Genomic DNA, 15,653 nt, shown 5'->3' with positions numbered 1-15,653 from the left:
TGGAACGTTCATGCTATTACGTGTGCTATATTACTACGCCTGTAGTGCGGAGCCGGCACTACAAGGTGTGTTCGTTCACGAGTCAGGAAAGGGGCCTGGAGATTTAAACACAAACACACACACACACACACACACACACAGACAGAGACACAGGTCATCCTTGAAACAAGAATGCCAAGAATGCCAACTTTATCCTGTTCAGGGGCAGCTTATATAGTGCTCTGGCCATGTCCCAGTTCTTGGGATCTTTCAGCTGCAGCCACTAGAAACCACTCCCCTGTCTCGTGCTTAGAGCCCCTGAAAACATGGGAAAACAAGTTGTTTTGCTCAGAGCAGCTGCAAGCAAGTTGTTTACAGAAAATTCAGGGTCTGGGGTCCACAGCCCCCGACATTCTTGGATTCGGCTTGCCAGTATTATTTTTGCATCAATGTTCATGAGGGAGACTGGTCTGTAATTCTCTTTCTCAGTGAGTTTTTCTGTGGTTTGTGTATCACAGTAACTGTAGCCCAGAAAGAGTTTAGCAACATTTCTTCTGTTTTTATTGTGTGAAACAATTTGAGGAGTATAAGTATTAGCTCTTCTGGTAGAATTCTGTGCTGAAACTATCCATCCTTGGGTTTTTTTTTGGTTGAAGACTTTTGATGACTGCTTCTCTTTCCTTAGGGGTTATAGGTCTATTTAAATTGTTTATGTGGTCTTTATTTAATTTTGGTCTGTGGTTTGTGTCCATTTCTTTTAGATTTTCCAATTTTGTGGAGTACAGGTTTTTGAAGTATAATCTAATGATTCTTTGGATTTCCTCAGTGTCTGTCATTATGTCCTCCTTTTCATTTCTGATTTTGTTAATTTGGATATTCTCTCTCTGCCTTTTGGTTAGTTTGGATAAGGGTTTTGTCTATATTATTGATTTTCTCAAAGAACCAGTTCTTTGCTTCATTGATTCTTTGTATTGCTTTCTTTGTTTCTATTGTATTGACCTCAGCCCTCAATTATTTCCTGTTGTCTGCTCCTCCTGGGTGAGTCTGTTTCATTTTGATCTCGAGCTTCCAAGTGTGCTGTAAGTAGCTAATGTGAGATTTCTCTATTTTCTTTATGTAGTTATTTAGTGCTATGAACTTTCCCTTCATTGTGTCCCATAAATTTGGGTATGTTGTGTGGTCATTTTCATTGAATTTTAGGAAGTCTTAATTTCTTTATTTCTTCCTTGACCCAGGGGTGATTCAGTTGAGCATTGTTAAATTTCCATGAGTTTGCAGGCTTTCTGCAATTAGTGTTGTTGAATTCTAACTTTAAGTCATGGTGATCGGATAAGATGCAAGTGGTTACTCCAATTTTTTTAGTGTCTGTTGAGGTTTGCTTTGTTACTGAGTATGTGATCAATTTTAGAGAAGGTTGCAAGAGATGCTGAGAAGGTTTATTCTTCTGTGCTTGGGGGAAATGTTCTATAGATGCCTATTAGGTTCATTTGAGTCATGACATCTGTTAGTGTCTTATTTCTCTGTTAAGTTTCTGCCTGGTAGACCTGTCTACTGGGGAGAGTGAGAGTGGGGTGTTGAAGTCTCGTACTGTTAGAACATGGGGTTTGATGTGAGATTTAAGCTTTAGTAATGTTTCTTTTATATGTGGGTGCCCTTGGATTTGGGGCATAGATGTTCACAACTGAGACTTCATCCTGATGGATTTTTTCCTGTGATGAGTATGAAGTGTCCTTCTCCATCTCTTTTGATTGATTTTAGTTTGAAGTCTACTTTGTTAGATATTAGGATAGCTACACTTGCTTTTTCTTAGGTCCATTTGATTGGAATGTCTTTTCCCAGCCCTTTGCTCTGAGGTAATGTCTGTCTTTGAGGTTGAGGTGTGTTTCTTGTATGCAGCAGAAGGAGGGATCCTGTTTTTGTATCCATTCTGCTAACCTGTGTGTTTTTTATAAGTGAAGTGAGTCCATTGATATTAAGGGATATTAATGACCAGTGATTGTTAATTCCTGTTATTTTTTGGTGGTAGTGTTTTTGTGTTTCATTTCTTTGGGGTTTTTTTGGTGTGAGGTTATCTATTGTCTGTGTTTTCGTGGGCATGGCTAACTTCCTTGGGTCGGAGTTTTTCTTTTAGTACTTTCTGTAAGGCTGGATTTGTGGATAGGTATTGTTTAAATCTTGTTTTGTCATGGAATATCTTGTTTTCTCTGTCTATGGTGATTGAAAGCTTTGCTGGGTATATAGTAGTTAGTGCTTGGGTCTGTGGTCTCTTAGTGTCTGCAGCACATCTGTCCAGGCCTTCTAGCTTTTACAGTTCCCATTGAGAAGTCGGGTGTAATTCTCAGAGGTCTACCTTCATATGTTACTTGGTTTTTTTCCTTTGCAGCTCTTAATATTCTTTCTTTAGTGTTTTGATTATTATATGGCAAGGGGATTTTCTTTTCCAGTCTATTTGATGGTCTGTAAGCTTCTTGTACCTTCATAGGCATCTCGTTCTTTAGGTTTAGAAAGTTTTCTTCTATGATTTTGTTGAATGTATTTTCTATGCCTTTGAGCCAGAGTTCTTCTCCTTCTTCTATCCCTATTATTCTTAAGTTTGGTCTCTTTATGGTGTCCAGATTTCCTGGATGTTTTGTGTTAAGAATTTGTGGGATTTAACATTTCCTGGACTGATGAATCTATTTCCTCTCCCATCTCTTGTAATTCTCTCTTCTGTCTCTTGTAATCTGTTTTTTATGCTTATATCTGTAGTTCCCATTTGTTTATCCAGATTTCCATTTCCAGAATTCCCTTGGTTTGTGTTTTCTTTATTGTCTCTATTTCAATTTTCAAGTCTTGAACTGTTTGCACTGTTTCCTTCATCTTTTAATTGTTTTGTCTTGATTTTTCTTAGTTATCTTTAAGAGATTTATTGATTTCTTCCAATTTTTTGTCTTTTTCTCCATTTCTTTAAGGGAATTTTTCATTTCCTCTTTAAAAGTTTCTATCATCTTCATAAAGTTATATTTAAGGACATTTTCTTCTGCTTCTTCAGCATTAGGATGTTCAGGTCTTTGTTTGTAGGACCACTAGGTTCAGGTGTTGCCATGTTGTTTCTTAGGTTGTTGAATGTATTCTTGCATTGGCACCTACCCATCTCTTCCTCCAATTGGTGTAGGTGGGGCCGTGACTTAGATGATCACTCTTCCTCCTGGTACAGGCTGGGCTGTGGCTCTGGGGGCTCCTCTCCAGGTGCAGTCAAGGCCAAGGCTCGGTGGTCAGAGATGTGGTGGGGATGGTTGCAGGTATGGGGAGGCTGCTTCCAGGTCTCTCCACAGTTTTCAAATGACAACCTTAGGGAGATTTCATCAACAATAAAAGTCACCTGTTGACTTGAGCTCATCATTTTCTTTCTTTTTTTTTTTTTTTGGTTTTTCGAGACAGGGTTTCTCTGTGGTTTTGGAGCCTGTCCTGGAACTAGCTCTTGTAGACCAGGCTGGTCTCGAACTCACAGAGATCTGCCTTCCTCTGCCTCCCGAGTGCTGGGATTAAAGGCGTGCGCCACCACCGCCCGGCGCTCATCATTTTCTTTTTCATTTCATCATCATTATTGTTGTTATGAGTTCGAGACCAGGCTGGGTGACGTAGTAACTAACACCTAACCGCAAAAAAAGAAAATTACACCTGAAAAGTGATATAGTCGTGTGTGTGTGTGTGTGTGTGTGTGTGGTGTTTAGTGTATAAACAGTAGTGAATCACTATTACCTAATTTTAGAATGTTTTCATTACCCCTAAAAAGGACTGTGTGGTCCTTAGTAATTACCTCCTTTCTTCTTTACCCCTAATCTTAGGGAAGGCCCAGTCTGCCATCTGTTCTGTGGGCTGTCTATTTCCAATACTCTCCGTAAACACAATCACATGACGTGTGGGCTTTGTGCCTGCCTCCTTTCCCTTAGCACATTCCCAGGTCCATTCATGTAGCAGGTGCCGCTCTGCTCCTTCTGAGGACTGAACGACCTGCTGCTGCCTTGTTTACCTGCTTGTTCAGTCAGCTGATGGACATTGGGCTGTTCCCATCTTTTGGTTTTCATTTAGTAAGTTGTTATGGACATAAATTTTTCAAAGCAAATGTCAGGTTTGCTTTCTTGGTTTTTATGGTCTTGCGTCATTTGGAATCAATCTTGCTGTTTGCTATTGTGGGATGTTTTACTCTTTTGGCTTTTTTGGGGGTCCCACTACCCAACTGTCAAATAAATCACATGGAGGCTTATTCTTAGTTACGAATGCCCAGACGTAGCTCTGGCTTGCTTTTTGCAAGATTTTCTTAACTTCTATTATCCCATCTACCTTTTGCCTCTGTGCTTTTAACTTTCTCTATTTTTTTTTTTTTTTTTTGGATTTTTCGAGACAGGGTTTTCTCCGTAGCTTTTGGTTCCTGTCCTGGAACTAGCTCTTGTAGACCAGGCTGGCCTCGAACTCACAGAGATCCGCCTGCCTCTGCCTCCCGAGTGCTGGGATTAAAGGCGTGCGCCACCACCGCCCAGCTCTAACTTTCTCTTTCAATATGCCTTTCTTTCCTTCTTACTCTGTGGGTGGCTGGGTGGCTGGGTGGCTGGGTGGCTGGCCCCAGATATTCACCACTCCTTGTTCTCTTGCACCTTTCTCCTTGTTTCTCCTTTTATACTCTCTGCCTGCTAGCCCTGTCTATCCTTGCTTCTGCCTCGCTATTGACTGTTCGTCTCTTTATTAGACCATCAGGTGTTTTAGACAGGCACAGTAACACAGCTTCACAGCTAATCAAATGCAGCCTAAACAAAAGTAACACACCTGACAAAAATATTCCCCAACTGTTTGCTAGACCAATTGGCTGACCACAATCCTCAGACCCCTCTCTGGGTCAAGATCCTGGGTCTGTGAGGACTTAGATCCTAGAGCTTTAGTGGGTGACGTTCCAGACTCGGTCTCCAACAGTTAAGTACACCAAAGTCATCAGGGTGGGTCTTCTGTCCCTGCAATCATGTAGAAAGCAAACAAAATTTGTGCCTGTTTGGTATTATACCACAGACGGCAAGAGTTATGGCCACCGTGCATGATAAGTAACAGTTAAAAAATGGAAAAGACAGTATATATACATATGAAAATAATCCATGGGCTTTGGGACTGTCCACAGGTTCAGGGAGGCACTGGAGTCTTGGGATGTATCCTGTGTGGTGGGGGTGAAATATATAGGTGGAAGTTATTTACCTTTGAGTCAGTGGTCCTGTCCTTCAAGCTGGCCTTGAACTTGCTCTGTAGGCAAAGTTGGCCGAGAACTATCCTTCCTGATTCTACCCCTATATACATATTTATAGGCTCGAAGGTGTGCACCATCGTACCTGCCTGACCGGGGAAAGGTTTAATCACAGTGCGTCTTGTTTCTCCTACAGGTGTGGAGAACAGCTTTTCCTCCAGTTCAAGGCATTTAGAGGAAGATTTGGCTAAGCTATTTGGTAAGTCGTCCTGTGGAACCCGAGTCTGGGATTTAAAGAAGTCACGCGCTTGTTCTAGGTCACTTGTTCCTGTGTGCAGTTTGGGTAGGCAGAAAGGCGAGTGTTCTTTCTGCCTTGTGGCTAAGAGTCAGTTCCTCTAAGTGTCCAGGTGCCAAAAAAAATTAAGCCAACAGGGCGATAAACCAAAGCTTGGTAAAGTTGCTGCTTTTCCAAAGTGGGTAGGTGGTAGAGTCAGCAGTGCCATCTGGAAGTTCCCTGAGGCAGTGACCCACCTCAGCCCTCCACGTAGCGCCTGTCTGGACTATTTCTGCTTAGCGGTGAGTGTGAGGCCCCAGGCTGAGCTGGGAACAGCCAGGGGGATATTAAAGGACCCTTCTCCAAGGTTTCGGTATTAGACTTAGGGGAGGGGCATTTTTACTGCGCTAGGAGTCAAACCAGAGCCTCACACTTGCTAGGCAAGTACCCTACTCTGAGCTAGAGCCCCAGACCAGTGTGTTTGTTGTTTTCGTTTTGAGACAGGGTCTCACTGTGTGTTCCTGGCTGACTTATTCAGAGATCCATCTGCCTCTGCCTCCCAGTTGCTGGGACTAAAGGTATGGACCGGCAGACACAGTGGTCAAGTTGTAAAGCTCTCTGGGAGACTCCAGGCTGAGGATTGCTGATGTCCTACAAGTCCAGGGACCAGAGGCTCAGGGAACAGTTCTGAACCACGGCAGTCTGCTGAGAAAGCAGAGAGGTGACAGAAACACCCCACTTATGCAGAGTGGAAGTTCTTAGCGCGTTCTGTGGGCAGCCCTTCCTGGCAGGGCTCACTGCTTCCTCCTGAGGTCTGCCTGCTTGGGCCCAGCCTTTTTTCTTCTCTCCTCAGCCCAACTCTGGTTTTGCTGTTCTTTATAGACACATTGGTATGTCTGGCCATGTCTGGTATACCCTCGTACATGTCTAGATGGCTCAGCAACACAAACCAAGGGTTCTTTCTTTTCCCTTGTCAAAGTAGCTTGGGCTGGAGCCATTTGCTTTGAGATCATCAGGACTGTCCCAGTGATTGTGTCTCTGGGCCGCAGGATGGTTGTTGCAGTTCCAGGCATCACATCCAGACATCCTCCTTTCCAGGCTCGAGGAAGAAGTCAGGGAAGTGCAAGCTCAGCACTTTAAAATTTTCTATCCAAGCTGGGCATGGTGGCGCACGCCTTTGAACTCAGTACTTGGGAAGCAGAGGCAGGCTGGTCTCTGTATGTTTGAGGCTAGCCCAGTCTCCATAGTGAGTTCTAGGACATCCAAGGGTATACAGTGAGACCCTGTCTCAACCACCTTCCAAAATGAAAAAAAGGAATACATTTTTGTCTAGTGAAGCAATGCCCTTTCTGGGTCTCAGCTGTCTTTTGAGGATCTCTCTGTGCTGTGTGGCCTGGCCCTATCTGCCAGGGAGGGTGGAAAAGGAAGTTTCTTTGGGGATGTGGCATTCGAGGCTTCAACCACAGAGTAGATGCAGAAGGAGGTGAGTGCATCTTGAGATGGAAAAGCATAGAAGCTGTGACTGAGAATTCATTCTTCTGTCCTATGTGAATGACACCTTGGTTTCCTGTGTGTCACACCTTTAACCACAGAGCGGTTCATGGACCATGTTCCCTAGCTGCTCCGGGGTTGATGCTATATGAATCGGTGGTGAGGTATTTGGTCCTGGGCACAATCTTAGCACTGACCCTGTGTTCAGGGCCTTAAAGACATCAATTTCCACAAAAGTTCTCTGAGTTAAATCCTCCCCACCCCCTGCTGCTGATGGCACCAAAGATCTAAGAGGTGAAAGTTATTCACCCCAGGTCATGCTCTGGCAGGCATCAAACTGGAATTTGGGTCTGTGCCTATTGGCCCAGAAATTATAGTGTGCTTCATAGCGTGAAGTAAAGGAGAAGGCAGATGGCATCGGTTGTTGGTTCATGAAAAGAGCTGGCGTGTAACTGCCTTCAGGAATGGGGTTTGTTAGGAGGAAGGGCCTCCGACCACAAGAAGCCTCGCCCCTGGAGAGCATTAGAAAGGAACCATATAGCACAAAATCGTATAGCTGCTTAAAACCAGCACCATGGGCCTGAGGGCAGACTTCACCTTTAAAACCTCAAGGGGCTTGAGTAAGAAGGCTTGTTAGTTATTATTTAGTGCTGTGATAAAAAATGGTGACCCAAAGCTACTTAAGGAAGAAAAGGGTTTAATTCGGCTATGGTTCATGCGGAATAGAGACGATAATGGCAGAGAGGGCCTGGCAGTAGGGGCAGGAAGCTGGCTGACGACTTGTGTGTCCACAAACAGGAAGGAGGGCACGCAACAGGCACGTGAGCGTCAGTACACACACACACACACACCATACACATACATACACATTCACACAGACACACACACACCACACACATACTCATTCACACAGACACACATCACACACACAAACACATCACACACACACACACCACACACATACTCATTCACACAGACACACATCACACACACAAACACATCACACACACACACCATATACACATACACCACACACACACACACACACACACACACACACACACACACACGATTGACCAGAAAGTGCAGTGAGGCTATAAACCCTCCAAACCTGTCTCCAGTCATTCACTTCCTTTAGCAAGTCTCTACCCCCTAAAACAGTGGTTCTCAACTTGGGACCCCTTTGGCAGCTCTCTCTCTCTCCAAAAATATTTACATTATGACTCATAATGTAGTAAAAGTAGAGCTATGAAATAGTAATGAAAATAATTTTATGGTTGGGGTCACCACACCATGAGGAATTGTATTAAAGGGTTGCAGCGTTAGGAAGGTTGCGAACCACTATTTCTATAATCTCCCCAAACAGCACCACTGAGACCATCAAACACACGAGCCTCTGCGAGGCATTGCTAATTTAACCACAGCAGAGGGATAGCTTAGAACAAGAGAAAGAAAGTCATGATGACAGGATGATGGGGAGGCCCAGGAGAGAGAGTCTTTAGAGAAATCCCTTCAATAAAGAAACCTTGCTTTTATATCAGGTCAGCGTGTATGCTTGCGTGGTAGGAAGTTCTACCCATGTGATTTAGTCTTGGTATAACCTACATAACAGGGAGCATGGAGGAGCCAGGTACTGGTTTGAGCCATTCAAAAATCATAGCACAGCAAGGGATAAGATAGTGCCTTAACTTTTCATCCCAGGGTAGATCTAGGGAAGGTGGGGTTTGAGGGGATTGGCACAGGGTGGCCTGTTTCATTAGGTTGTGGGATCTGGCCTCTTAGAGTAGTTAGCATCTTAAACGAGCAGGCCCTTGACCTAGCACCAGGAAAGGCAACAAGGCCTCAAGTGAAGAAATGATGCATGTCTTGTAGAGATAAGAAAGGGTTTTTGCTTGTACCTGGGGCAGCTTGGGCACAGTCCCAGAGGTAGGTCAGAATGACACCAGGACCTGGAAGAAAACCAGACATGGGGCAGAGTTTCTAACCACCTGGGCTTGGTGGATGGCGCTCTCTGCCTGGGATATCTGCTGCGATCATGAGTTTGTAGTTGTGATGGCATCTTAGAGCCGAGCATCCCGCGTCCACTGAGTCTGAGTCACCCCTTCACGCATCCATGGACACGCGCTAGGCAGGTACAGAGCGGGATACACCTCGTGTGCTGCTGGCGCTGATGATTTTGCTTGCTCCTCTTCAGATGAGATCCTGCTGCAGGTGTTTCCCAGCAATCTAGATGACATGTCAAAAGATGCAAGAACAGCTGGCAGACTGGTCACCTGGAGAGAGGCGAATGAAAGCAAGTATCTGTGGACGGATTCAAAGTGCCTGCGTTTTTATGGGTGGTATTCAGTTGGCTGGGCCGTGCCTGGAGCATCCCAGAATCCAGCTGTGGGTGGGGCTGAGATGCGGAAGAAAGAGAAATCAAAAACCCTCCCTGTAGCTTTCAGTGTCTGTGGGGTCTGTGCTTTAAAGTGTGCCTCTTAATTGTCATTATCTCATCATTATCATTGTTATTATGATCCCTGTTGTACGCAGTCAGGCAGGTCCTATCACCGTGGATGTTGTGCAAAGGACAGAATCTAATTTTCAGCGGGGCTCACTGTTGTGGTCACACAAGCTAGGCACACTGTTACAACTTTCTTCCCGTCCACACTTTACAGTTTACTGTCCAGGAGTGCCCAAGTGACCGTCTTGGGTGCAAAGCCTTCTCACACACTCCCTCATCACCCCAGCCCTGCTTCGGCCTTTGTAAACTGTTTTCCCAGAGCAGCACAGCTGATTTCTCCGCTAACACCCATGCTCGAATGCTAACGCTAAGAGAAAACAGCTGGCCACACACACGAGACAAAGCCAAGTAAAACCCCTTGCGCACATTAGCCCTAAATCATGAGGATAACAGAAAAGGCCCTCTCCATTAAGAGGGAGATTGAGAATGGGTCATTGCTTATCAAAATAAAGCCAGAAATATATGCTGTGTGGAAATTACACTCTAAGCAAAGCAGTTTTGTAACTAATGATCCCGCCAATGCATTTCTCGATGGCCACTCAATAAAGGCACAAATGTGAATCCTTTTGCTGCATAATCCTGTTAGCTTGCTCTGCAGGGGGTTTTTATTATGTTCCCTCAGTTGATACAATATGTCATGTCTTCAGCAAAGTGCTTAAGGATTAAATGTATTGGTCCTAACGACTCTTCCAGGTCTCGTTAGTAGAGAATTGTGCCTTTGTCCTTTATTGGCTCAAAGCAGCTCTGCTTGACGTCATTTGGCACCCACTACCCGGGTCCTTCCACCAGATTGTTTTCTACAGTTAGAGCTGCTGTGTGCACACAAATAACTTCGTGATTGTGCATCCTCCTCCTGCCTCAGTGTCTTCGGCACCATAATCAGACGGTATCCTTTTAGAGGCTCAAGTCAACACAAATCCTTTCTCCCTTAAGTTGTTTTTGCCAAAGTAATTTTTCCACAGCATCGAGAAAGTGGCTAAGACACCGGTTACACAACTGTTCCTCTCGAAGTACCTTGCAGAGGACTGGGGCTTGAGAGAGACTAGGCGTAGAATTGAGGACAGATTTCAGCCCAGCTAAAATTTGTTTCCCCACAGCTCATGCCCCCCCGAACAGCTTCAACAATTCTGAATTTGCATCAAGTTCACATCTGGCTAAGTTGTTTGGTAAGTCCCCTCCTCCTGTGAAAACTTTAGGATGTATTTGAAGAACTCGCCTACTTGCCCTTGGCTGTCTTTTAGGTAACTCGTTTCTGCTGCTTCAAAGGAAAGGTAAGCATGGTTGTTGCTTATCTTGTGGCTAGAGTGGGTTCCTCTGTCAGAGTCTTAAGAAAACCAACAGAAAGCAGAATGCAAACACCGGGAAAGGACCCTGCTTCTCAGAGGGTGCTAGATGGTGATAGCAGGGTAGGAGAGCGTGAGGATAGCCTGGGAGATTGAACCAGGCAGCCTGCCTGAGTGCTTACGCCCGCTGTGTGGGAAGACCTTCGCGTTAGAGTTTTCAAAGTCCACCTCATTGCTCATCTAGGAAACTCTTGCTGTGCTTGTGAGAAAAGCGAAGATCCAGATGGAACTCGACAGGGTGCGAGAGCTCCAGGAACCTGTCCTTTTGCCCGGACAGAAGCAGAGCCGGCAAAAACTGCCTTTTTTTCTTTTCTTTTCTTTCTTTCTTTTTTTTTTTTTTGGAAGCTCTTATTTTGTTTTGTTTTGTTTTGTTTTTGTGACAGGGTTTCTCTGTGTAGCCTTGGCTGTCCTAGAACTTGCTCTCTAGACCAGGCTGGTCTTGAACTCACAGAGATCCGCCTGCCTCTGACTCCTGCGTGCTGGGATTAAAGGCGAGCGCCACCACCGCCTGGCTAGAAGCTCTTAATAAGTATTTTCTCTGAAGGGCAGAAAGTTTGACATTCAAAAATAAAATCTTCAGTTATACAAACCTATTTAATCCTTAGCATTTATATTAACTAGTATACCAAGAGAATGTTACAATGTGGGTTTTTTATTTTGAATTTTTTTCTTACAATATATTTTGATCATATTCTTTATCCTTTTCTAACTCCTCCTAGACCCCCCTTCCTATCCACTCAACCTCATGTTCTTTTTCTCTCTTAAATAAAAATCCCAAACACACACACACACACGCACACACACACACTAAACGTGGAACCCGTTTAGTGTTAGCCAGCTACGCCTGAGCTCGGAGCCTGCTCTGTAGTGTGGTTAAGATACCCAGTGTCGCTCTCTTGAAGAGAACTGATTGTCCCTCCCTGAGCAGCCAGCAGCTGCAAATAGCTTCTTGGTCACGGGTGGGCTTTGCTTGGATTTCCATTTCTCTGTGCTGGGATTTTGTCTGGTTTGGCTTGTATGTGTGATCACAGTCTCTCTGAGTTCACATGTGCATCAGACCTGCTGTGTATGAAAACTAATTTCTCCTTGGAGTCATGCACCACCTCTGGCTCTTTTAATCTTTTCTTCTCTTCGGCATAGATCCCTAAGGTTTGATAAAGACACCCCATTCAGATCTGAGTGCTCCAAAGTCTTTCACTGTCCGGTTGTAGGTCTCTGCGTTTATTACCATCTGTTGTAAGAAGCAGCTTATTGGGCTGGAGAGATGGCTCAGCAATTGAGAGCAGTGGATGCTCTTCCAGAGGACCTGGGTTTGATTTCAGCACCACATGGTGGCTCACACGCATTTTTAACTCCAGTCTCAGAATGTCCAGCACTCTTTTCTGGCCTCTGAGGGTACCAGAACTGCACAAGGTGCACAGGCATTCAAGTAGGCAAAACGTAATACACATAAATTAAAATAAATAAATCCTTAAAATTAAAAAGAAAAAGAAGCAGCTTCTCTGGTGAGGGTTGAGGTGATGCACTAATCTATTTGTATAGCATAGGAACAATTTTATTGCTATGTTTACTTAGTAGAATAATAGTACTAGGTTTTCCTCTCGGGGGTGGTTCTCAACCTTCCCAATGTTCAACCTTTTTTTTTTTTTTTGATTTTTCGAGACAGGGTTTCTCCGTAGCTTTTGGTTCCTGTCCTGGAACTAGCTCTTGTAGACCAGGCTGGCCTCGAACTCACAGAGATCCGCTTGCCTCTGCCTCCCGAGTGCTGGGATTAAAGGCGTGCGCCACCACCGCCCGGCAATGCTCAACCTTTTTAACCCGTTAGTATAGTTCCTTATGTTGTGACTCCCCAATCATAAATTACTTTCATTGCTACCTCATAACTGTAATTTTGCTACTGTTATGAATTGTAATGTAAATCTGTTTTTTCATGGTCTTTGGTAACCCTTATAAAAGGGCCATTCAAATTCCAGAGGTTGCGACCCACAAGTTGAGAAGCACTACTTTAGGGCATGACCTTTAATCTCAGGTTCTTGGCCTCAGTATCAGTGTCAAATATGAGTTCCATCTCATGAAGTGGGTCTTAAACCCCCCCAAAAAAGGGGGTTGGTTACTCACATAACATTTGTGCCAATATTGCATCCGAGGTATATATCTTGCCGGCAGGTCGTTATTGTAGCCTCCAGGCTTCATAGGTGGGTGAGATTGATGACTTCGTTTCTGCTCTGCTAGGATGGATAGTACCTTACAACACTACGAATGCCAGCCAGTAGGGGTGAAGCTTCTAGTTGAGCAATCGCTGGATTTTTCTGTATTCAGTGACTTAAGTATGTGTTGTCTAAATCAACATGGTGTTACAACAGGTTGTGAGTCAACATGCGTGTGCTGGGAATCTAACCTAGGTCCTCCAGAAGAGTGGCCAGTGAGCACGACCCCGAGCCATCTCGCCATCCTAATCAGGAAGAGTTTTATGTATAAAAAAGCTCTTAACGACCATTTAGTATGTTCTGCCTCATTTATAACTTACAGCCTTCACCCTGTTCTTATGTGTCACCCTGAGGGGGGGGGGACACTTTAAGACGGTATGAATGACACCAGAAACGAGAAGGGAAGTTGTATCTCTACATATGAGGCACGGGGCAGAATTTCTAGATGTCTATCTCTGCCTGGGGTATCTGGTTTGGTCATCTTAGAGCTGAGCATCCTGTATCCACTGAGTCTGAGTATCCATTCACGCATCCATGGACACACTGTGTATGTACAGTGCAAGATATACCCATGCATGTTTCTGGTGTTAACATGCTTGTGCTTGCTTCTCTTCAGATGAGATCCTGCTGCAGGTCTTTTCTAACGACCCCAAACATTTATCAAAAGAAGACGCAAGAGCAGCTGATGAGCTAGTTACGTGGAGAGACACCAATGAAAGCAAGTATATGCCGATGGATTAGAAGTGTGTGGGTTTTCATAGGCTGTGTTGTAGTGGATGTGCTTGCTGCGATCGGAACATTCTGGAAAATGCCTACTGATGGGGCACTGCCAGACTGAGAACCGAAGGAAGAGAGTGTCTGAAACCCTTGCTGTACTTTCCGTCGGCCATGAGGTCTGTGGTCTGCAGGGTCAGACATAGTCTGCCATTCTGGATGCTGTTCAGGGGACATAGACTAATTTGCAAATAGAGTTCACTGTTCCCAGTAGTGTGAACCCTGACTAGCATTAATAACATCCACTCAATGTGCCATAATTTCATGTACATGGATAATTTGGGGGGGGAGTATAGCATCTCTTCCATCCTCAACTACATAGTGAGTTTGAGGACAGCTTAGGCTGCATGAATTCTTGTCTCAAAAAATAAGAGAAAGTGCTGGAGAGATGGTTTGTGGGTAAGAGCACTTGCTACTCTTCTAGAAGACCTGAGTTCAGTTCCCAGCTCCTACACCAGGTGGCTCACAACCACCTATAACTCTAGTTCCTGGAGATCTGACTCCCTCTTCTGGCCTCCATGGGCACTGCACACATAGCATACACTTACACACATGCACATACAATCTATAAAAAGCCCAAACCACCAACCATAATAACAAACAAAAAACCCTGTCTCAATCAGTATTCTATTGCTGTGAAGAGACACCATGACCATGGCAGTTCTTATAAAAAGCATTTAATTGAGGCTGGCTTATAGTTTCAGAGGTTTAGTCCATCATTATCATGCTGGGAAGCATGGTGGCATGCAGGTAGACGTGGTACAGAAGAAGTAGCTGAGAGTTCTATATATAGATCTGCAAGCGGCAGGAAGAACAGAGAGACACTGGGCCTGGCTTGGGCTTTTGAAACCTCAGAGCCCACTCCCAGTGACACAACTCCTCCAACAAGGCCACACCTCCCAATCCTTCTCAAATAGTGCCACTCCCTGATGACCAAGGATTCAAATAGATGAACCTAGGAGCACCATTCTTTTTTTTTTTTAAAGATTTATTTATTTATTATGTATACAACATTCCTTCCATGTATGCTTGCATGCCAGAAGAGGGCACCAGATCTCATTATAGATGCTGTGAGCCACCATGTGGTTGCTGGGAATTGAACTCAGGACCTCTGGAAGAGCAGTCAGTGCTCTTAGCCTCTGAGCCTTCTCTCCAGCCCAGGAGCACCATTCTTATACAAAGCACCAAAACCAACCAACCAACCAACCAACCAACCAACCAATGCAGACTCAATAGTGAAAAAGATCTTGCTCAAAAATGATAAGAGGAACATGCCCTTTTCCCAAGGTTTTTGGGGAAGCAGTACCACACTGGGAATCAACCCAGTTAGTAAGGAGAGAATCATCCGTGAGAAATCTGCAAGCAATGACCTTGTGACCTTGGTGGCAGGGTAATGAGCATGCTGAGATGTCGCCCCGTAGTTGTGAATTCCAGTTCATCAGGGTCATTTCCTGGGTCTGCCTGGGCTCACCTGCATTCAGTGGTCAGGCGACATCTCCATGTCGACGTGAGACCTTTCAGCTGCACATCTTCGTACACACTAAGCTCTACGCTAGTGTCTGGACTTTCTAAAAATGTGAAACGAGGTATCTCAGTGGGTAAAGGTGTATTTTTGTCCCGCTTGGAATCTTGAATTTGTGGCCCAGGCCCATCTGGGGATAGGAAAAATTTGACATATACTGGTTGCCCTCTGACCTCTGACCCTGCATGCACGCTGTGGCATGTGTACACCCCACTTCAACCACCCCCACATAGAATAAAATTAATAAAAATAGTAAATAAAACAAAACATGGACCCAGATGCTTATAAGAGCACTGAAAATTTTTTTCCTCTCTCTCTTCATGGTGTTTCATTAAAAGAAGTCATGTTTTCTGG

At 44.6% G+C, this 15,653-nt stretch overlaps 1 protein-coding gene across 1 annotated transcript in view; it reads left to right on the top strand.

Annotated features, from left to right (window-relative positions):
• CUNH2orf92 (chromosome unknown C2orf92 homolog) overlaps positions 1 to 15,653 on the top strand; it is a 41,112-nt gene that overhangs the window by 8,400 nt on the left and 17,059 nt on the right. Inside the window, exons 2-5 of the mRNA XM_041655910.1 lie at positions 5,382 to 5,444; positions 9,145 to 9,243; positions 10,551 to 10,619; positions 13,620 to 13,721. Coding sequence (XP_041511844.1) covers positions 5,382 to 5,444; positions 9,145 to 9,243; positions 10,551 to 10,619; positions 13,620 to 13,721 — 333 coding nt within the window. The remainder of the gene's footprint in view (positions 1 to 5,381; positions 5,445 to 9,144; positions 9,244 to 10,550; positions 10,620 to 13,619; positions 13,722 to 15,653) is intronic.

This window comes from Microtus oregoni, unplaced genomic scaffold (genome assembly GCF_018167655.1).
Source record: "Microtus oregoni isolate MIOR12 unplaced genomic scaffold, Mior012 000007F_ref0000211, whole genome shotgun sequence".
In the NCBI taxonomy this organism is placed as follows: domain Eukaryota; kingdom Metazoa; phylum Chordata; class Mammalia; order Rodentia; family Cricetidae; genus Microtus; species Microtus oregoni.
This window is presented reverse-complemented; position numbering and strand designations above follow the sequence as displayed.